Source organism: Hyposmocoma kahamanoa, unplaced genomic scaffold, assembly GCF_003589595.1.
Source record: "Hyposmocoma kahamanoa isolate Upper Pololo Valley unplaced genomic scaffold, ASM358959v1 180, whole genome shotgun sequence".
Taxonomy (NCBI): Eukaryota; Metazoa; Arthropoda; class Insecta; order Lepidoptera; family Cosmopterigidae; genus Hyposmocoma; species Hyposmocoma kahamanoa.
Window position 1 is genome coordinate 1193840 of NW_020653711.1, and position 23813 is coordinate 1217652.

Below are 23813 nucleotides of genomic sequence, written 5' to 3' on the forward strand. Positions count from 1 at the left end.
CAGTAACAAAAACTAAAATTATTCGAAAATCCATTACGATCAAGATTGAAGTTCCATAACAAATTATAAAGCTAATTACGAGCGCAGTGGCGTATCAAGTATTTTTATGCATATTTCTTGTATTAATAAAAAAGTTTAATGCACACCTTTGCATGCAATAAAAATCTGGAGATTTTTATGTAGTTATTAGAAATTATAATTATTACAGGAACAAATTTAGGAAAATGTATATTTATATGTGAAAAAGCTGGTAGCCTAATGGTTTGACTTACTGCCTACTATCAAGCAGAAGCACTGGGTTCGAATCTGGGCTCGCACCTCTGGTTTTTCGTAATTGATTGATAAATTTAATTTGAAAATTACCATGAGCTTTTCAGTGAAAGAAAATATCGTGAGGAAACTTTATATTTACATGTAAAAAAAAGCCGTGGTAGCCTGATTTATTTTATTTATTTTCAGGTTCCAAAAGACCCATAAATACATACCTTATAGACTGACATACATAATAATATAATAAAACACTAACTCTATTTATTTACACGAATGGACTGTGACTTGTGACGCAACGTGGGTGTCCGCAACCATCCTAGGAAACACCGGAACATGACACCCTTCGGCCAAAAGTCCTCCTTCATAAAGTTTGACAGATGTGCAGTTGATACTCTCACCACAAATGATTTGACTTACTGCCTCTCAAGCAGAGGTCGTGGGTTCAAATCCGGACTCACATCTCTGATGTTTTCGGTATGTGCGAAATTTTATTTGAAATTTACCATGAGCTTTTTGAAAAATGAAGTCAAAGTCAAATATCATTTATTCCATAGGTAAAATAAATTTACACTTGAAAACGTCACATTTTAGCTACTGTTCGTTCACTACGCTGACCTCCCTGAGAAGAATTTTTTTGATTCGATCAAGAAACTCTAGGGATTGCTCTTTTTAAAATAAACTTAATTGCTGTGGAATACACTTTGAATTAAATTTGTGTGGATTCTGGAGCTGTGTCTTTCCATACATCGTTTTCTAACACGTAGTCTTCAATTTTGTAATATGACTTTTCGATCAAAATATTTTCAATGTAGTTTTTAAACTTAGGAAATGATAAACTTAATATATGCTCCGGAATCTTGTTGTAAAAACGTATACAGTTCCCCATAAAAGAATTGTTCACCTTGGTTAAACAAAATCGTGGTATCATGAGTTTGGATTTAGCTCTAAGGTTAATATTATGGATTTGAACTGCCTCCGTGGCCAAACGGTTACCATGCCGGACTACCACGCAGAGGTCCCAAGTTCGATTCCCGGGCCGGGTGAAATATTTGTATGGCCTACATATATTTATCTCGTGAGTTTGGGTGTAATTTGTGGTTGCCTATGTGTGTGTCCATGGCACCCGCGACACAGGGTTTTCCCTAGTGCGGGGTTTTCCCTAGCTATGTTGAGTGTGTGCGTTATTATTATTATTATTATGGATATCTTCTTTCTTATTGAAATTATGTATATTTTTACGGGCATATAAAATATTTGAGTAAATGTACTGTGATGCCACAGTCATGATACCAGTCTCCTTAAACTTTTCTCTGAGAGAAACCCGAGAGCCTAGACGGTACACAGAATGAATCGCTCGTTTTTGCAATAGAAATATTTGTATTGCAAAATGATTATCCCGTAGGACATTATACTATGGAAGTAACTAAAGTAAACTATAGTATATAAATTAAATAAAGTAAACTAGTCTCACGTATTCTGCGGACTGCGTATGCACCGGAGTTTAATCTGCTGGCCAGGGAAGATATATGTGGAAACCATTGAAGTTTATTATCTAAGATCACTCCCAAGAAGACTGCTTTATTAATAAGGTCTAACTTTTCTCCGATTATTTCTATGCTTGTACTAGATAATTTTACATTAGGTAATTCAAATTTAACACATTTTATCTTCTTGGCATTAAGCAATAAATTGTTAGCATTAAACCAATAAACTACCTTTGAGAGGGTATCATTAATATGGTCATAGTTAATGTCATGTCTGTCTGTTTTAAAAATCAAGGATGTGTCATCAGCAAACAATATTATTTCGCAATGGTCCTTAACAAAGAATGGCAGACCATTAATATAAGTCAGAAATAAGAAAGATCCAAGTTTTGAGCCCTGCGGAACACTCATTTTTACCGGAGAACCCAAAGAAGTCACTACATTTATGTCTACTTTCTGAATTCTACCGTTGAGATATAACGAGACAAGTTCCGACGCCTTGCCATTTACACCGTAATGTTCCAGCTTCCTAATAAGAGTAATATGGTCAACGCAATGAAATGCCTTTGAGAGGTCACAGAAAACACCATAGCATTCTGGGACCTTTCCATAGCATCAAAGATGCGTTTTAGTAACGCTACCCCCGCATCGCTAGTCGATCTACCACTAGTAAACCAGTACTGTTCACTATGAAAAGTATGATTCCTTCCGAAATAGGACAGTAATTGAGTCAGTATAACCTTTTCGAATATTTTACTTAAAGCTGGTATAATAATATTATGAAAATATCCTGATGAAACCTACACGGCGAAGAAGGTTCACAACCCTCGGAAAACGTATTAAGTTTTCAAATATCAGCATCCGCATTCAGCGATGCTGATATTCATTACGGATGTTCGAGTCGTTATGAACTACATAAAAACAACTTACAAACCTTCCAGAAACATACTCTTATCCCACTCTAGTTGGGGTCGGCACAATATTTTAGTACTGCCTATTTCTGCCGCTAAGCAGTAATGTCAGCATTACCGTTTTCCAGTTTTGAAGGGTAAGGGTGCTGGTGAAATTACAGGCACATGGGACTTGTCAAATCTTATAGGGTGACGGAGGCAGTGGTAGTGCCCCTCAGATTTTTGCAATTTAAAGGTCTGAGTGGCACTGTAACTGTTGAGGACAGGCGTGTAGCTTACCATCAGGTGCACGACTTGTTCATCCCGTCACTTGATGCTATAAAAAAATTCTTCCACTCTCCCCTATCAGCCGTTATTTCCATACTCACACCTTTCTTATCCATGTCATCTTTCACACTTCACTGTAAGCCAAAAAAGTAGCTCGGCTGTTGTTTTTAAAATATAATTTTTATATGAAAGATCAATATCAGAGGAGGCATACGCAAACTGGTCATTGATTTAATTGTTGTACCTTACATATTAACGCAACTCACTAGAAAAGGATAAATAATATTTAATTTTAAGATTCTACCTTGAATGTACTGTAACTTATTATTAATATTTGTAATAAACAGTTTTAAATACATTTTTTTTTATAAAATTCCATATTTTTTTCTAAAATTTTATTTTGATAAGATTGATTTTTATTTGTCACAAAATCATTGAAATAATAAACTATAATAATAGAAAGAAAATAGAGAGCTTTTTCATGTGGATAGATTCAGTAAGGATGTATATTTTGTAAATGCTTAAAATCAGCATCCGGTGAAGTGTAAAAAACAGAGAGTGAGAGAAGACCCATGCCTGGCAGTAGGACGTATAAATGGGTTGATTTTGATTGATTGTATTTTTCCATCCAGCATTCCAACAATCGTATGGAAGCATATACATTGCCCCATTAATGAATTTGTGATTTTGTGACGACGACTGCCAAGAACAGCTGGTTTGTTTTTATTCCTCGTAAAAAGCTTATGGAAAACCTTTGACGACCTTAGGCATGCCCTTTGCAACTCTACCTACATCTGAAAATCTGAATGCATCTCTGATAACAAAATTATTTTTTTTCGTAGTTTCACGGATTGTAACTAAAACTCAAAATGGCATATTTTAATTTCAAATTAATTTTCAACGACAATATTTAAGTTGACATTTTTTATAGCTTTTCGTGTTATTCGTCCACTAATGAATGATTGAAGGACATTACGCGAATTCTTGTGTTAGTTAACGACAATTGAGTTTGCAATTTATTTCTTTAAAAGATTGTTACAATAATTTGTCACTTATCAAAATCAAAACTATTTTACTGGAAATAATTTGAACGTGACAAATGAATGTAAGACATGGTCTGTATAATACAGCCCTCGTTATTTTTTACCACCATACGCAATAATAACCGCGGTAGGCTAATGATTTGACCTACTGCCTCTTAAGCAGAAGCAGTGGGTTTGACTCTGGGCACTCGCACTTCGGAATTGAAATGCGAAAATTTAAATTTGCGAAATTTAAAGTTTACCATTAGCTTTTCAGTGAAAAAAAATATCGTCAGGAAACTTTGTATTTATATGTAAAAAAAATTCGTGGTAACCTAATTTATTTATTTATTTTCAGGTTCCAAAAGACCCATAAATACATACCTTATAGACTAACATACATAATAAAACACTAACACTATTTAGATACACGTATAGACCGCGATGTGTGACGCAACGTGGGTGTCCGGTAACCGTTCTCGGCAGAGGACAGGCAGAGGCCGTGGGCTCGAATCCGGGCTAGTATCTCTGAGGTTTCGGATTTTATTTGAAATTTACCATGAGCTTTTTTGAGAATGTAAACAATCTGATGAAACCTGCACGGCAAAGAATGTTCACAATCTTCGGAAAACGAGTGAAATCCCCAGCCCGCATTAAACCAGCGAGGCGTGGTTAGTGACGCACAAATTAAATAAATAATCAAATACACACACCCAGACAAAAACGACACAAAGTAAAAATCTAAAATATGTATGTGACGAACAGAACAAGCGACACTATCATGAAGAAAGCACCCATCTTTTTACCTACGTCTAAAATTGTTTTTTTTTACTGAAGATGAATGGGCCTATTCCACTAGTTCCTACCAGCTGTCCCCCCTAGTGGGGACAGATGGATAGATGTAAAGTCGAGGTTTGCCAGCCTAACGCAACAAGAAATTATTTTGCAATAGAAAATTTAATTAAATCTTTAAAAAAAAACCTAACGTCACTATCGGTGTGTACATAACGTTACATAAATCAGTTAAAAGAGTTTTATTGCAAATTTATTGTTACAAAATTAGTTTTATAATTGCCTTACTGCAACAATGATGTTTATTCTAAGTACTTGACCTAGATTTTAGTATGAAAATTATACATTTAGAACGTACCTACGAAAATTGTTTACCTTATGTAAGTGGTATACAAAACGCCAAACAGACTGACTGCTCAACTGACAGTAAGTTGTAACTATACCCAAATACAACATAAAAGTAACAAACATTTGTAATACGAAAAGGCAACCAATGATGGCAAAAGTAGTATGGAAGAAAAGTTATAAATCAGGATCTTATAACTTTGCGATACTAAGTAAGATAGTTAATATATGAAATCTTAAGTTTTTCTTTCAAATGGACAGGCGACAATAAACCATGTGTCCGAGCAAAAATCCCGCAATAATAATAATGCACACACTCATAGCCCCGCACTAGGGAAACCCTGTATCGCGGGTGCCATGGACACACGCATAGACAATCAGAAATTACACCCAAACTCACGAAAGAATTAGGTGTAGGCCATAAAAATATTTCTCCCGGCCCGGGAATCGAACCTGAGACCTTGTCCAGCATAGTAACCGTTCGGGCACGGAGGCAATTTTTCTCAATAACAGGACAAAGCCTCAAAACCAGAGTATACAACCAGTGCATCTTATCAGTTATGACCTACGCTTGTAAGACATGGACTCTGACTACGGGGTTGATTCATCGCCTAAAAGTCACCCAAAGAGCTATGGAACGAATTTTGATCGGAGTCTCTCTACGCGATAAGATACGGGAATGATGATGAATGAACGAATGAATGATGTTTACGCACTAAAGTCGTAGGCGTACGAGTTGCCAAACAGAGACAATGGGCTGGACACGTATGTCGTAGAGACGACGACCGCTGGAGAGCAGAGAGTTGTGTTCTGGAGACCCCGTTTAGGAAAACAAAAAGTGGGCAGACACAGTTTGTGCTGAAATGGTCCTGACTTAGCATAAATAGACCGTGAACAGTCAAACAGCGCTGATTTTCTGCAAGTACCCAGTACTTTCAAGTACTTTACAGTACATTCAAGGCGGCAGTGTACTACTCAAAACGAAGCATAGTCTCTATAAGAAATGTATATATCGTATTTATTAAATATCATTGAGTTTCATAAATTAAAATAGAAAATGGGATAATACTTGGTTTGGATACAGCACGAACTCGGGTTTTACCTTTCAAGAAAGGCTGTCAAATCCATATGACGTGTATTCAAACGTGACCGGTCATATACCATTAATTATTTACACGCTTCATATGTAACTGTCAAAAGTCAAGATAACGAAGAAGGGTTATAACTTTGAACCTAATTGAACATGGCTGTCATATTACTATTACAAGCAAATCGGTAATGGAACTAATTTTACATTTAGCGTTGGTATGTAATAGCTAGTGGCAGTAAAGTTCCTTGTGAAAGAGTACGTACTGGCTTTTTTTTCCATCCTCTAAGGTACTGGCACGTTCTATTTCTGCCGCCAATAAGTGAGTGAGCATTATTGCGTTCCGATTTTGAAAGCTAAGGGTAGGTAAGACTATAGGCATATAAAGCTTCAATTTGATGACTGTGGGTGACGGGTGCAGTGGCAGTAGCTCTCAGACCATTGCGATCATAGCCCTAAGTGACACTACAACAGTCGTGGGTAGCCGTGTCGCTTACCACTTTTGTAAGCAGTAGAGCTCCTTATGAAAGAATTCGTCCAGGGAAGTACTGCCACCTTACCTATTTCTGCCGCCAAGCAGTAATCTTAGCATTACTGTGTTCCGGTTTTGAAGGGTAAGGGTGCTGGTGGAATTACAGGCACATGGGACTTGTCAACTTATGTCTCAGAGTGACGGGCGCAGTGGCAGTGCCCCTCAGATCTTTGAGATTTAAAGCTCTGAGTGGCATTGCAACTGTTATGGACAGGCGTGTAGCTTACCATCAGGCGCACGACTTGTTCGTCCCTTCACTTGATACTATAAAATAAATCTCGATAACAGGACCTCAGGAAGTATACAATTTTGTCCACGTTAAAACGAAAAGCGATCATGGCAATATGTCTATTTGCAACAATGCTGTTTAACAAGTTCTGCTTAGGTTTGGTCATGCTAGGCAAACAATCTAACGGACCTTATGTTTGAACAGTAAAGACAACAGCGTATGCCGCATTTGTAATTCCGGTTTTCGTCGACGAACATCATTTCTTTGCTTCGGTGTCAAAAGTTCGAAGGTCGAAGATTGTACTATGAATTACACAATTTTGCAAGTAGATACTTAATTTCGAAATTAGAAGTGTTGGAGGCGCTAATCCCTTTTAAATCAAATATCCAAAGAGATATTCTCAAACATGCTCGGGTTAAAATTATTACAGAGCACATGCAGCGCACGAATATTATTTTTACACGAACGAACGAAACAAGCGGGAGTAAGCGACACGCCTGTCTATAGCAGTGGCTGTGCCAGTCCGAGCTTTAAATCGCAACGATCTAAAGTGCACTTCCACTACGTGAACTACCTCCGTGGCCGAACGTTACCATGCCGGACTGCCACACAGAGGTCCCAGGTTCGATTCCCGGGCCAGGAGAAATATTTGTATGACCTACACTTATTTCTCTCGTGAGTTTGGGTGAAAATTGTGGTTGTCCCGCGACACAGGGTTTCCCTAGTGCGGGGCTATGTTGAGTGTGTGCGTGAATATTATTATTACTGCGGCCGTCACACTGTGACATAAGTTGACAAGCCACATGAGCCGGTAATTTCACCAACTCTCTGACCTATCAACATCGAAATGCAGTAATGTAAGCATAAATAATGCTTGCTGGCATAAATAGGTCAGGTGGCAGTGCTTCCCCAGATGTACTCTTTGACTTACCTGCACTACACAATTTCAAAAACGCGACAAAAGTACTCTGAGGTTCTTTTTTGTTTCTTCTTAGTGAAAAGAGCGAAAATATGCAGTAAGGTATCCGCAACTACTTGTGTCAAATCACGATCTTCGACTCGTCGTTACTTCCGGGTCCGATACGAAGCTAAAACCATGATCGTTGCTTCATATTTCGTATGACGTGTTAATGTCTGATGGCTTTTCGTAGTAGCTTTATAAACGTCCGATGTCGGACACCCATATAAATCCCGCGTTTCATTCCACAATCGTTCCACAATCGGGCACATAACGCGTTTCATAGTAAGAAATTTTTAAAACGAAGGACGTACGCAGCTACGTGTATCAGATTTTTCTTTTGAGAGTAGACGCTCTCCGCCTAATTTAAATCATTTGTCATTGAAAATTGTTTCCGGCTAAAATCAAACAAAAATGTATATATATTTTTTCTATTATACTTTCTCCTTCATTCTATAGTCTGTTATTATTTCTTCCCATTATTTGAGAAAAGCACTATACATATTTACTTAACGAGAACAGGGATTGCCTAACTCGTATAATATAACTCATACTCGTTATAACTAATACCCGTCCAGTAATCCATTACTTTCCGGTTTCTACAATAATGTACTATATATAAAGAAAATATTGATACAAATTTTTGAGTCTAAAATTGTCCCGCAGGCATTGATTTGTCAATTGTTGTGTTGTAAGAGAAAGAAACAGTACTTCAAAAGATCGTTTCATGGCCAATATCGAAATATATCTTGTTAGCCTTGTCTGATCTCTTGACATCTCTCTATGATTTATACACGCATATTAAAACAGTATTTTCTAATATTATGCGCCAACAAAATATCAAAATGACCCAGACGATGCGAGAAATATATAAACTTACTATTATTATAATTATTTGAAAGACATTTTAAAATTGGTAGTATAATGTAGGTACAGACAAAAGATAAACTGGGCTAGCGCTTTGGACTTAGAAAGTTCTTTTTTAAAACAAAATCATTATATTTATACCTACTTAACGTGACTATACTTCCCGCTGTGAGCGGAACATTTCCGCTTTTAGGCTTCATGTCCCGCTGTCCCCACAACACTTAAAAGTATTCCGCTTTCACAAAACAGAACGCATATAACAAAAAATTTTAAAAAATCGCGCAAAAACCTGCAAAATTAGTAGTTTTTAAATGTTTGATTCATTAACCAATTTAGTTCTTTTTTTATCATTAAACTTTTCATAATAATCATAAACATGTCTTTTATTATAATTATGACTACAAAGATCGAATACTTAGAAAAAATTCCTTCGATCCGGCCGGATTCGAACCGACGTCTTCTAGCAAACCGTGCCAGACGCTATGCCAACTAAGCCGATGATAGACGATAGATGGCGCTACCTGAGGGAAAAATGGTCACGTTACTTATATCCCACATTGGAACAACGAACGTGCTATTGCCAAAACCCTATCCTTAGAAGACCCCATGTCCAGCAGTGGAACGTATAATGTATTGACGATGATGAGAAAAAACTTAAGCATTTTTACACAATTGGGTACTAGCTAAAATTTCACTATAAATCTGAGAATTTATTTCTTTTGTCAAATTTCTTTTCCTTGATTTATCTATTCAAGTTCTTAGGTTAAATATCAGATTCTGCAAAACCCATAAATTAGAATGTTCTTCAGTAAATTAGAAATTAATAGCTTTTGCAACTATTGTTCAGGTTATTGCATTAATAATAGACATAACTAGTCGATGACTTTACCATCTCAGTCAGCCATGACCATGGGACCTTTAAAGACCCGAAACGTCGGTTTGTTTGAACCAAATATACGAAATACGAAAAATAGTTTCATTTCCGAGATGTTTCCGTTGTTTTTTATGTTTCTATAGTAGGAACTAGACTCTCTCCTTAATGAAAAGGCGATTGACCGTTGACCGGTCTTGATGACTGTACAGTCTATCTGTACAATAAGGAAGTCATCTGATGCTATCGAATCGGTCTCGTCGTCATTTGTCTGAAAGAAAGTCGATCTAATTTTAATTGTCTATCCGTCTAGTCTCTATAGCCAGTCAGTCTTCTGATCATACACGGCTGTTGGACACAAGAATTTGTTGACGTTACTTATGGACTTTATTTATAGATGATAGCTAAAACGTTTATTCAGCACAAATACAAGAAGAATAGTGTTTTAGGAATTTTATTTTTGTAGGTGTAGGAATATGTATATCGACTGTCAACTGGCAAGCGATACTATGTCAATTTTGACAACTTTACAGGATGAAAAAAAAATCATTTTTAAAACGTCTGGTTTATTAAATAAAAATACGTAGTGTACATATACACGTGTATATAAAAATATTTAAAAACTACGTATTTGTATTTAATAAACCAGATTCTATATAAATGACTCAAGCAATTTGTTTTTCGCCTGTAAAATCTTCCTGTGCCTGTTCACAGTGTATATAGCATTTTATGATATTCATATATATGTATTGGTTTTATTATTTCTAAATATATGTATATTTGTATTTATTTACTGATTAGTAATTCTTCATACACCACCGACTTTTTCCCGTGAGTTATATAATTGCTCCCATCCTAAGGTTGTCTGGCAGAAATCTATAAGACCGTCCATTGTACCACCAATTATTTTTAATTTAATTGTATTGTATATGTTTCATTTTTCGGTATACAATAAAGAATTTTCGTATTGTACTGTATAATAATAATAATTCATTATTTCGGACCATAAAAATATCCATAGTATATTATAGTAAAAAACTTAGAACAAGGTTAGTACAAAAACAGTACAAAGAAAATTATTTTCTTAATCAAATAACAAATTGAGCTACGCCGTTGACTTGCTCTATCCAATGTTTCAGGATAGGACAATCATACCTTCCTACTATATGCTTCCTGCTTTTAGAATATTGTGACTCAACAGCGAGACAATCTTTTTGCACATAAAGCCTGGAAACTGTCCGTATGACCATACTCGATGCACTACACCAGGGTGGGAGTCCCGTCAGCATTCTAAAGACATTATTGTACGCGCAGGGCGCTAAAAGCCCGTTTTAGATTGGGATGTGTGGCTACGTGCGAATGGATGGTATAACAAAAACATAAAATGGTGTAGACTTAGAATAATAACGCAGAAACCTAGTCCGCGCTAAGCGAGGCAAGTTGAAGCGCGCCCAAAGGGCCTACACGAGCGGGCGGGCCTTCAGTGCTCAAGGTCATCTTGCACCGCGAACAGATCAAGAATTTTAGCTAAAAATGACGAAATGTGCGGTAAATGAGTGTAAAAATACGTCAGACAAACATAAAATAGATACTAACATCACATTCCACAAGTAAGTAACGCGTTTCAACTTGTATTTTTATATAAATATTCACTAAAACCGAAATTTAACCTACTACTAAAACTAGCCTACATGAATTTGATTTTTGCCTCACTTGTAACAGTTCGTTTGATATGAAACTATCATTCTATGCGTTATTATTCTAAGGGTGTAGATATATGACCTACATCAGAGGCAACAAATCTCAACATAACTAAAATAGTTTTTGATGGCTTTGTAAAGACGTTTGAAGTTTGGCGTTGTCTCGACGTACGACTCCTTATGATTCACCAATTCTGGGCATTTTCTTGAATTATAAACTTAAAACTTTCCCGCTTATTTTGTTAATGCGCGCTAAAATATTTTTTTTTAAGTTACCGCAGACAACATTTTAAAAGAAAAATGTTCTTTTATTTATTTAAATTAGCTAGTAGCAAAAACCCAAAGAACAATACCAATAATAGTATAGGTTATTGTTTTTTTGCAAATAAATATTTGCATACATTTATCGTTTACAATTTTTATTTCAAACATCAAAGATACATAGCGTTCAGCTATCGAAAGGAAAAACATTGCCAGCTTCCTGTGCAACGGTGCCACAGGTCGTGCCCTCCTCATCCTCATTGAAGTTTTGAAAAGCTTTATTTTCTACATTGTTCTAGAATTATACACAAAAATATTCAAAGTGGAAACACAGAATATGTTAATGTCTTTTTTTTAAATTATAGTGAAAAAACCAAAAATGAAAAGGAAGATTCAACTGAAAACGAAAGTTTTTGTTGCCGATTATATATTTGTTTAAATACAAATAGTTGGCGAGTCATTAAGTTTTCGGGATTGCTACACGTTGAAATTAAAAATTAAACCATTTTTTCCGGATCTAAAATAGACTGTCAGCTGACCCATAAAGTGCCCGGAAAGTTGGTTTGCTTGAAAAAAAAACAAATAAACTCTATTAATTTATAAAATCTGCGTCTTAAAACAACAATATAGATAGAATATTTTTTTTATAATACTAAGTGACGGGACGAACAAATTATAAAAAAAACGATTGCAATAACCCTAGCAATTGCAGTGCCACTCAGAGCTTTAAATCACGAAGATCTGAGGGGCACTGCCACAGCGCCCGACACTGAGACATAAGTTGACAAGTCCCATGTGCCAGTAATTTCACCAGCACCCTTACCCTTCGAAACCGGAACCCTTCGAAGACGTACACATGGGTCAGTTGTTGGCGCTGTACTATTGCAGTTTTTCTAATTTCTGATTTCAGCGCAAACGAGAGTTGATATTTAAAAGAGACATAAGGTCCATTTACCTAATGAGTTCCCGGGAATGGATGGCCCTTATTTCGTCTCTGGTTATACATTCAGTGATTTTTGATAATTTATTATGTTTTATAAAAAATAATGCAATAAGTTTCTGTTTATGATCTTAATAATAATATACATTATAGTCCAGGGAGGTTGTTGATATTTTACGAATAAAACAAATTCATAATTTTTGTTTGGAAACTGTCATTCGTTATACCTCTATTTTCTCTAGGTACTATGATTTAATGACACTTACATGGTAAACATGCAAAAACTTTTACAATTTTATAAAGAACAAGTTTAGTTAATGGTTATAGTTAAAGATGTGGTAGCCGGTGTTTAAACGACGTGTTATGCAGTTAACCTTTTAACACAAATGAGATTATTCTCTTTTTTATGGTGTGTTTGGGTACTTAATGGTTAGTTAAACTCTTTCTAATAATTCACAAAAAGACATTGCAGGAATTTTCCACTTTTTTATGATGGGATGAACTGCAAAGTAATGGGACGAACAAGTCGTGCGCCTGATGGTAAGCTACACGCCTGTCCATAACAGTTGCAGTGCCACTCAGAGCTTTAAATCGCAGAGATCTGAGGGCCACTGCCACTAAGCCCGTCAACATGAGACATGAGTTGACTAGTCCCATGTGTCTGTAATTTCACCAGCACCCTTACCCTTCGAAACTGGAACACAGTAATGTTCACATTACTGCTTGGCAGCAGAAATACGTAAGGTGGCAGTACTTCTCAGTACGAATTCTTTCACAAGGAGTTCTACTGCTACTAAAATATATTTCATAAATTTTTCTGGAAGAAACAATTATAATGTGATACTTCTATGTAAGGTTCAAAGTCAAAGTCAAGTCAAATAATCTTATTTCATAGGTAGCAAATTACACTTGATCATACTGATTAAACTCTACTGCACATTCGTAAGGCAGATTCCCCTGCGAAGAATGAGCAAGAAACTCTAGGGGTTGCTCTTTGTAAATATACATTTGAATGTATTTATCATTACAATATTTAATTTAAACATATTAGATCGAGAATACCTGAAAGGGCTGTGACGGTGTGACCTCCTTACACCGTCATCCCACCTTTTTATATCGCCTCTCTCCATTCGTATCGTATCGTTTTTTCTTCTTCTACTCATATTTAAATAAAAAATTTGGAATTGTTCCATTTTACCTCCAATTCTGATTTTGTTTCTTTCCATCGTCACTCTCTGCGCGATCGCGGTAGCAAAAATATCGTCTTTCTATCTTTATGAACCGTTTACCATTTACTTAAATCTCTTGTACACCATTTACATTTTACGATATTAATATTGTTGTTGTACTGAATAAACTCCTAAAAACCGGACTTTCGTCTTTTCAACTGCTAAAACTTGCTAAGTAAGACGTATGGACCAAGCTATATTACTGCTATCCAGGCTATTTTACAGTCCACAGAACACCACCAGCACCAGCAGCGCTATTACACTGGCTAAACGGGTCACTAGGTACCACAGATTTTTGTCATCCAAGTACGCAGAAGTTTTATAATAACTATTAGTATAAAGTTTTTGTTTCACAATAGTTTTAAACCTCATAAATGGCAAATTTGGTTTGTTAAACAATCTTTATCAAGAATTCTTTCATTTTCCAATTTGTTTAAGTTTAAGAAGAATAATTTGTTTGTGGGTCTGCCACAAAATGCGTTCAATGCGTTTGCATCCCAAGAACATTGCAACATGTACGCATATCCCAACTTTTCTAGGACTCTAACAGCACTAAAGTGGTCCTAAATTGCATTGAGATGGAGCCTTGATAATGCAGTTAAAGCCTATAAACCTAGATTTAACTGGTTACAAGTTGTTACCAGAACGGACCGCGCTATTTCAAGTAACGGAACTTTCAACTTAACTAACCATTCGTTGGTAGAAAATTAAAAAAAAGAATCAAATTAGCTTAAAAGTCCCAAGTTTCTTAGGGTTGTTTTATTAATTTAGAAATTAGTTTTTTCTGCTGCACTTTAATCTGTCAATTATAATTTCGTAAACCGTCTCATAAAGGCGCTCTTTTTAGTTCTGAATCAGAATTCTGTGGCCTTTCTAGTACCCACCACTGACTTGAAAAATTTGTTTAAAGTTACACATAGGAAATGAAACTATTTTTCCGGATTTAAAGAGTCAAGCGTGACCATGGGACCTGTAAAGGGCCCGAAACGTCGGTTTGTTTGAAAAAACAAATATACGCAATTTAAATTCGGAAAAATAGTTTCATTTCCTACTAAAAAACATGTTAAATTATAGAACTTAAACTAAAAGTTAATTGTTGTAAAAAACAGTAGCTACAAAAGCCCGCCATTTCTATAAGTTGTCTTACTATATGACACGATAATATGTTTATTATTTTATAAAAAGTTTCTATGTTTGTAACTATAATGTTTGTAACCTCTGTTTCTTTAAGTTTTTTATATAATGCACTTTTTAATATCGATTAAGGATTTCAAAATAGACGGTTTCCATTTCATCTTTAGCGAATACTACGAGTATAAGAAACGTAACAATTAAATTGTTTCACACGTTGCGTCATACGTCGCAGTCCATACGTGTAAATAAATAATTTTATTATTATGTACGTTACGTCTATTAGGTACGTATTTATGGGTCTTTGTAATATAAATAAAAATAAAATTACTTACTTATTTAGTGTATATGTTTGACGGTATTTTTTAAATTGATTTACTTACAAAATGGCCAAATAAAATGGTGGCTCATAAAATACCCAAAATTTCGTTCTGTGTTGAAGAGGTTGTAAACCGCTAATATGCCGTGACCAGGATCACAGCAGTAAAATAGAATAATCCGGTCCACATAACGTATTTCATAAGTAAAGTCGAAAGAAATAGGAAAAGGGTATAAAAAGCAGGTACAACGCTACAAAACACTCCCTACTTAAGTACTAAAAACGTGAGACAGACTTACACCGAAAGGGCCGAGTTACACATTACTACGAGGTTAGATTGGTATTAAAATTGGCACATGATTTAGGTAGGGTAGTGGTAAATGGTCACTGCAAAGCAGCACTGTTCGCTTCAGCGATTGAACAGAAAGTGACGACGGAACGAAACGAAATGAGAATGACAGGACAAAGGAAAATTTGAAAATAAGTGGCCAGGAACCAGAGAAAAAGCGATAAAAAGGCGCGATGACGATGGAGGAGGTCGCATCGTCACAGTGTAATGCTAAAAAAACATACAAGAATGGATATGAGTCAAAATACTCTGTTGGTTATGCTGTGTACAATTCCATTGCTAAAATTAGCTCCCGTTTCGCGGCAATGTGAATTGTGCCTTAGGCGTTCTACAGCTAGACTAAAGCTTTGTCATAATTACATCAATCTTGTTCGTTTCAAGTTAACAATAGTTTATTTTTTTACGGCCTAAACAATAATAGCATACGTATTTCATAAGCCAATTACGCAGACCAAGATAAACAATTAATAATAAGAGACTAAACACAGATTATTACATCGTGTAAGAAAGTCTGCAGTCTGCGAGCATGTCATGGATAAACCCACCCAATACACATTCAATTAAAATCGACAAACCCCAGATCCTTGCAAAAGAAGTCCGTTATCTACCTAGGATGCTACCAGGGGCCATTGAAATTAAAAAAACATTCTAATCTCAACAAAGAAGATGGTTTCTCCGTACCACCAGTTTGGAATCCAGTATTTCCTCTGATGAAAAATCCCAAGCAGACCAAAGACTGCTGTACTAATTAATGTGGGATATTTTATATTGAAGGCTACCTTATTATAAACTCTAATTAGGAATTAATATTAGGATGGATAAGAGGGAATGACGAGAGTGAAGGAGGGGAATGAGTGAGTGAGAGAATGAAGTGAACGGCGGCGGGTGACTATAGAGACGGAGAGAGAATTTTGGTTTGTAAGTAATTACAAGTGCTTCAAGTGTTTTGTAAATTAAGGAAAATAAAGGAGAAGAAATTACGACCTGGATTTTATTGTCAAGAAGAAATCTCCCATCCTATACCATATGTTTTAATTTATTCTAGTTTCCAATATTAACCAATTATATATTTAATTTAATAAAAATTCATATTGTTAAAATATTTTGTATGTAGCGTAAATTAGAATGTTCTTTAGAAAATAAAAAATATGATTATTTTTTTTGTTTTTCATGATATCAACTACCGGGACGAACAAATCGTGCGACACGCTTCGAGCGACACACTTGTCCACACCAATTGGCCACTCAGAGCTTTAAATCGCAAAGAACTGAGAAGCAGTGCCACTGCGCCCGTCACCCTGTGCAATATGTTATCAAGTTATGTCTCAAGGTTTCGGGCGCAGTGGACCTCAGATCGTTGTGATTTAAAGCTCTGAGTGACACTGCAACTGTTAGGGACAGACGTGTCGCTTACCACCAGGCACACGACTTGTTCGTCCCGTCACTTAGTAGTATAAAAAAAATGTTGACAAGTCCCATGTGCCTGTAATTTCACCAGCACCTTCAAAACCGGAACAGCAGAAACGACATTGCGGCAGAAATAAGTAAGGTGGCAGTACTGCCTTGGACGAATTCATTCACGAAGAAGCTATACTGTTACTAAAATAAGTATTACGAGTATGTTCGTAGTCATATACCAGTACATTTAATCGAAATTAAAAGACGAAGAAAGTCATTCTATCTGGCTCATATGAACATTATTATTATAATACAATACTTTTTTAGCGTTTTCGTTTATAATATGTCCATAAATGTAGATTCTTTTTATTGTAAATTCTCATTTAATTTGATTGCTTCGATTTTCGCCGTGTACAAATTACATGGGAAAGAATTTGTTATTAAAAACGTGATATCAACTGTATACTGGCTGGGTAAGTTATAACTTAATGAAACTTTAAGTCCGCTATATCAAGGAAGTAGGGTAACTGTACTGACATCGCTAGCATGGCGTCGCGGGGTAGAGGTGCCCGTTATAAATGTCCAACCAATGTTGCTTGATTGAATTCAACACGTGAGCCGAGGGAAAATTGAGATAGCGTCAAATTGGTTATAGGAGCCTAATCGATGTTAGTGAATAGTGGCAGTGCCATATTGGCAACATTCATTATTATTTCGGTAGCAGCAGAGCTCCTTGTGACAGAGTTCGTCCAGGGAAGTACTGCCACCTTACTTATTTCTGTCGCCAAGCAGTAATGTAAGCATTATTACTGCATTCAGGTTATGAAGGGTGGTGAAAGAAATTACAGGCACATAAAGTCTGTATGGATAAGTGTAAACTTGTAAGTTTCAATTGAAAATCAGTGAAGCGTTTAGTGCATTGCGAATTAAAAAATGAACTTTGTAAAATTGCTGACATCATTGCGGTGCAGGAAATCTGGCTACTGAATAATGACCTGCCGCTACTTGGTGGTCTTCTAAGAGGACGCCCGTACGGTGGGGTAGCTTTACTGTGGCGTAAAAGTGCGTTTGAGTCGGTGTCAATTGTGAAGTGTAATAGTGTGCGGATTACGGCAATTAAGGTTGTTACATTGGATCGTTCTTGTCTAGTGTTTTCGGTTTATATGCCTACGGATTGTGCAGGCAGACCTTGCCTGAATTTACGCAGTGCCTATGGGAAATTAGTGCTGTAATTGAAAATAATGACATTGAATCCGTTTTTATATTAGGGGATTTTTATTCACACCCAAACGAATTATTTTGGAACGAACTGATAAGTTTCTGTACATATCAAGACTGGTTGTGTGCAGATATGATAAAAATTAGTACACAAATAAGTAACACATGTTCGTTTGTTAGTGATGTACACACGCCAGCACATCAAGCTACAATTGAGGTATCTTGTTCCGTTGCACTGGAGGCGATTTTCAAACAAAAATGTGTAGTGTGATGTGCCGTTGTCCGTAAATGGTTGCACGAGATGGTTAGACCACTGTGTGGTTACGAGAGCAGGATGGGAGACTGTTGAAGAAGTGAGTGTAAGATATGGCACATATTGGTCTGACCATTTCCCACTGGACGTTACATGTAATGTAAAGGTACTTAGGCCTAAATTTAATTTTGTAAAACAGTGTACGAATAGAATTGTCTAGGAAGAGAGGGATTCGACACAAATAAATGAATATTATAACTTGTGTAACGCGTAACTAAAAGATGTCGGTTTTCCTGAGGGGCTTCGTCAGTGTAACAGTGATACGTGTAACGATACTGCGCACAGGATTCTCTATGGTGATAAGATAAGTCGTGTCTCTCAATTTAAGTACCTGGGTCACTGAGTAACCGATAACTTGCATGATAGTGCCGACATGGAGTGGGAGAGAAGGGCCCTGTCTGTTAGATGTAATATGCTCGCCCGCAGGTTTGCTCGTTGCAACAAAGATGTAAATCTCATTATTTAAAGCACATTGCCAAAACTTTTACACAAGCAACCTGTGGATGAAGTATACGCAGAGAACCCTGAATACATTAAGGGTGCAATATAATAACGCTTTTAGGATGCTAATGGCGTGTCGCGACACTGTCGTGCATGTTCACGGAGGCGCACACAGATGGCTTTCATGCCATTATGCAGAAGAAGACTGTCTCACTCATGATGCGTGTGCGCGGCAGCGCTAATGGCATCCTAGCTGTCGTTGCCAACAGGCTGGACTGCCCCTACCAACTACATTGGGTGCAACTACACGTGCGTAGATTAGTGGTCTAGACGTGGCATTTCACTAGAATTAAGTCATTTTGCATTGTACTAACCATAGCATGTAAGAAAAATTTACTGTATTACTAACATTACTATGGATCATGGTCCGAAATAAATTATTCTATTCTATTCTATTCTAATAAAACCTTTCAACCTGTCTCAGAGTGACGAGCGCAGTGACAGTGCTCCATAGATCTTTGTATTTTAAACTCTGAGTGGCACTGCGACTGTTATGGACCGGCGTGTCGCTTACCATCAGGCCCACGACTTGTTCGTCTACTGTCACTTGGTATTATAAAAAAAAATTACAGCAAGGATGCGTACTAATAAAATAGAAACATTTTTGGAAAAATAAAAATACAATTTTTTTATCGAATCCGAAAAAGATTACGTAACTTTATATCAAGTTTACGAAGACGAAAGCTTGTATTATTCACTGCCGGCGGCGTGAGTAGCGGTTACCGCAAATTACAAAATATTAAATATTCAGTGAAAGTGATAACATCTCGCAGTGATATATGCCATTGTGAAATGTCTGCCTGCAGATATTAATTTCTTCTTTAATCTGTAGATGTTGAGTATAGCCCGCGTTCTCTCTAACTGAGATATATGATGTCGATTGATGATGACTTTTACTACCACTTTATTTATAAACTTATTAATAGCTGATATATTAGAAACCTTGTCATGTTGTGAAAATATAGATAATTCAATATTTATTTATTGAATATCATGACGTTTTATTACCATGATTTTCATAAACTTTTTTGTGAAAATGCACGACTTGTTTATTATTATTGATTTCGAAAACAAGGAAAATTCCTTGGACTGGACTCAAACCAGTGTCTGTTGCCATGCCATGGCCACCGGTTTTAACCAACTGAGTTCAGTGACCTAAGAATTGACCCCCGCATGGAAATTTTCTTCTGACCATTTTGTCTCATTTTACTACTAGTGCTACCAAAGGACTTAAACTTTTAATAATCCTTTGACTCTGTGACTGTGAAGTAACAAAGTGTGTTCTCATGAATTCATTGCTTAGGTATAAACAATGCGCCAACAACCACAATATATCATTTATATAACTTTTATCAATATACCTACATTATTTATTTTGTAAACAGTATTCATTTTATCACTGCGGTGGTTAGAAGTTGTGGTTTGATAAAAACTCTGCATAAAATGCATTTAATATAAATACGATTGTTCCACTGTTTCAATTTACTGTTTATAGAATCAGTGCCACTGTTTGATAAGCGTAAGTGCTCTATATTCGTTTAATTTTAATTTTATTTTTAAATACTGCGGCATATTCACATTTTATACAATTCCACTAAACATTGACGTCCCTCACGGAGCGTTACTAAGTCCAAACTTATTTTCTATGTGCGTATGCATGTATAAAGATATTTTCTATATTTTTGTGATATGACAAATACGTCAATATACCATTTGAATGTCAACGGATTGATGTAATACAGTATATAACTAATACTCTATTACCAATTTTGACTTGATTAATCAATGCTAACTTGAAATGGGACTGGACTGGACACGTCGGTCGCTAGCACCCAGAGAGATGGGCCCACACAGCAAACTTGGTGGATGCCAGAGAACGGCGAGGCAGATCAAGAAGAATTCAGGACTTTCTTGACATTGGAATACAATAATAGGCTAATTTAAAAAAGTCTGAATGTATTCGTACAACACAACAAATTCATAAAAAAAATCATAAACCTCTCTTGCTGTTTTTCAGGTTCGGATCCGTTGTTCTTCTAGCACATTCTTAAGCCAGCATGATACACTCAATTAGTAGTTGGAATCTAGCACGATCGCCTAATTATAAAACCAATACCGACTTACTGTATCCATACTCTGAAGTACCTTACATCGGTAACTACAAACTTGTACGATTGCCATTACCTGACGACAATTTTGTCGATCATGTGGACTATTGGGGAGAAGGTAGAATTAACATAAAGGCGGGATCCAGTGGTTACATAAATTGTTACAATGTAAACCATCAATATCAGCTTGTAAGCAATGGACCTGATCGAGACAAAAAGATTCCAAACAGAATACCTGTCATAAGCTATACGAATTGCAACACTAGCGGTTATATAAAAGATAATTCCGTTAAATTGGTGACTCTTATGGGAGCACCGATCAACAAAAGTTGTGCAGACGATATTGCACGAATAGTAAATTCTCGTGAAGGCAAAGTAATTGTATATGGATTTAAGAGTGATGCACCTGATATAAGGAACCTAGACGCAGCGTTAAAAGAAAAAGGTCTTTACACCTGTGATCGTTACAATCTGAACATGTTGTTAAAAAGTATCACATTGTTTGATGAAAACGACTACAGAGCATACATAAACGTAACTGATTTAGGTGAAGAACTTTATAACAACGTGCTCGATAATAAAATTGAAGATGCTGTAAATATTGCCAATACTTTAAAAAATAATGAAAATGGAAGCAAAATTGTTGAAATCGTTAACAAACTTCTTGAAAATGAAAATAAAAATATTATGGAATTCGCCTTTAACTTGTGGAATACTGACAACAGAGATATTATTACAAATTACTTTCCTATTGCTTTCAAGTTGATTTTCAATAAAGATTTTGTAAAGATAATTAATAAATATAATATGTTTAGTTTAAGAGTGGATGAAACTGAAGACTCTATAAAAGAAAGAATAGTCCTTGGCGATAGAAAGGATAAAGCAAGCGTAAATGTTCGTTGGGAAGTCATTCCAGTCTATGAAAGCAATAGTTTATATTTCAAAATTATGGATATGGAGTATGGTACATTATTAAGACTCGCCGATAATGAAGGAGATAAAAAAGCAAAAGCATCTTCCAACGATGATTCAAAAGCTCATTGGTTACTAGTACCAATCAAAGTTGATGATGATATTCTGTTCTATATTTTAAATAAAGAATATAATCAAGGTTTGAAACTTAGTGACGCGAGTGATGAATATGAAAATAAACAACTTTTTGGACATAACGGATCTGTTCGTGGACATCCTGAGTTGTACGGATGGTTTATTGCTCCGTGGTAAGACAAGGCATATAATAATATACGTATCGAGTAATAAATACAACAATAGTAATATATGTATCACAAAATGTACTCGTTATTATTTTTCCCAATTAAATCCAGATAAAAAGTTTTAAACTAATAAGAGTAAACTATAGATTGAATCATAACAATGTACCGACTCGTCCGAAGAACAGAGTCTGATGTGATTATATAACGAAAATAAGATAAATACACAATATCGTTAGTCATAGTAAGGCCAATCGATACATGTTTTCAGAATTTTTATATCTTATTTCGTTTTAGAAATATAAAATCGAACAGCAGTCGATCTGATACCCACAGTGAAGAACAACGAACGAAATGTACAAAGTTTTGAATAAGCAGTCTTACACATAGGCCTTTGTTCTACGGATGAGTCAATGCATATAAGATACTATACAATATTAAAAAAATACTCTACATTGAACACAAGAACATACATACATAATAAAAACCGTACCGGTAACAGACGACCTTATAGTCAGATAGTAATCTTCCAGAAAATTTCTCAGTGTAACCATCATATCTATGGTTATAACTGAGAAATTGCCTGGAATCTGAAATCCTGTAGGTAATAATAATAAATTAAGGGCGCAACTAATGCTCACCACCATATTTATAAATTACCACAAAAGAAGGAAAGGACCCTTACTTCCTCCAGGAGTGTAAAAAAAATAACAACAAAGCAACAATGCGTAAAAGATGTGCTTCATTAATGCCCATGGGTGAGGAGCAGCTCCAATAGTATCCTAAAAATGATGTCCACTAGGCCTGACTGTCCGCTTATGACGCGATTTCTCGTGGCATCGCAAAGCGGTGATTAAATTAGTAACTAATATTATAGTACAATTTTTATAGACATAACTAACATAGCTATGTATTAACAAGTTATAGATCTAAATTATCGAAACAGTAAGGGTAGGAGCAAAGAAAAATTAAAGTACAAGATACCAAACTTACGTTAGCAGCATTATTTAAATCGACGACGGTCACCAGTGACCCAGTGGTTAGCACTGTTGGTGGTAAATGAGGTCTCAGTTTCGATTCCCGATAATAACTATTTGGGGAACAAACTTTCCTAATTGATTTTATTCAGCGCGTTCAGGGTAGTACTCTGGAGTGAATTTCGTTGCTCTTGTACCATAAAGTGATCTTTAGTTTGCTTTATACCATTGTTTTTTGTTACAGCCTTCCTTACCTTCATACAATAAAATTATGTGGACCCAGGGTTAGTCTCATTATTACGCAAGACCTGCGTAACAACTTTAATATACCAAGGGGACGGAATGAGGATACAGTGATCCCTTCAAGTGAGAGTGCAAAATGTCAGAATCGTACATAACGTGTAACATTGACCCAGTTATTAGCCACGGTTGTCGATGCAAACAAGACTGGTCGTGCGCACGCTATCCTTACGGTAAAGTCAGTTTGACGTTTTCGTATCGGCTCACGCGCATATAACACGCA

At 36.0% G+C, this 23813-nt stretch overlaps 2 protein-coding genes across 4 annotated transcripts in view; one reads left to right on the forward strand and one right to left on the reverse strand.

Moving 5' to 3' along the window:
- Positions 1 to 23813, reverse strand: part of LOC113225925 — a 96140-nt gene that overhangs the window by 24330 nt on the left and 47997 nt on the right. The window lies entirely within an intron of this gene.
- On the forward strand, positions 20494 to 22326 carry LOC113225926 (microvitellogenin-like). 2 transcript variants are annotated; one of them, XM_026458395.1, is made up of 2 exons: positions 20494 to 20513; positions 21012 to 22326. In XM_026458395.1, exon 2 carries the CDS (start codon positions 21052 to 21054, stop codon positions 22324 to 22326), a length of 1275 nt encoding a protein of 424 aa, XP_026314180.1. In that variant the 5' UTR covers positions 20494 to 20513; positions 21012 to 21051. The 2 variants fall into 2 exon arrangements, with proteins under 2 accessions (XP_026314180.1, XP_026314181.1); XM_026458396.1 differs by lacking the exon at positions 20494 to 20513 and adding an exon at positions 20600 to 20641.

What these genes read in the sequence shown, in the direction of transcription:
- LOC113225926 (XM_026458395.1), top strand. Translation starts at nt 21,052, where the DNA reads ATGATACACTCAATTAGTAGTTGGAATCTAGCACGATCGCCTAATTAT.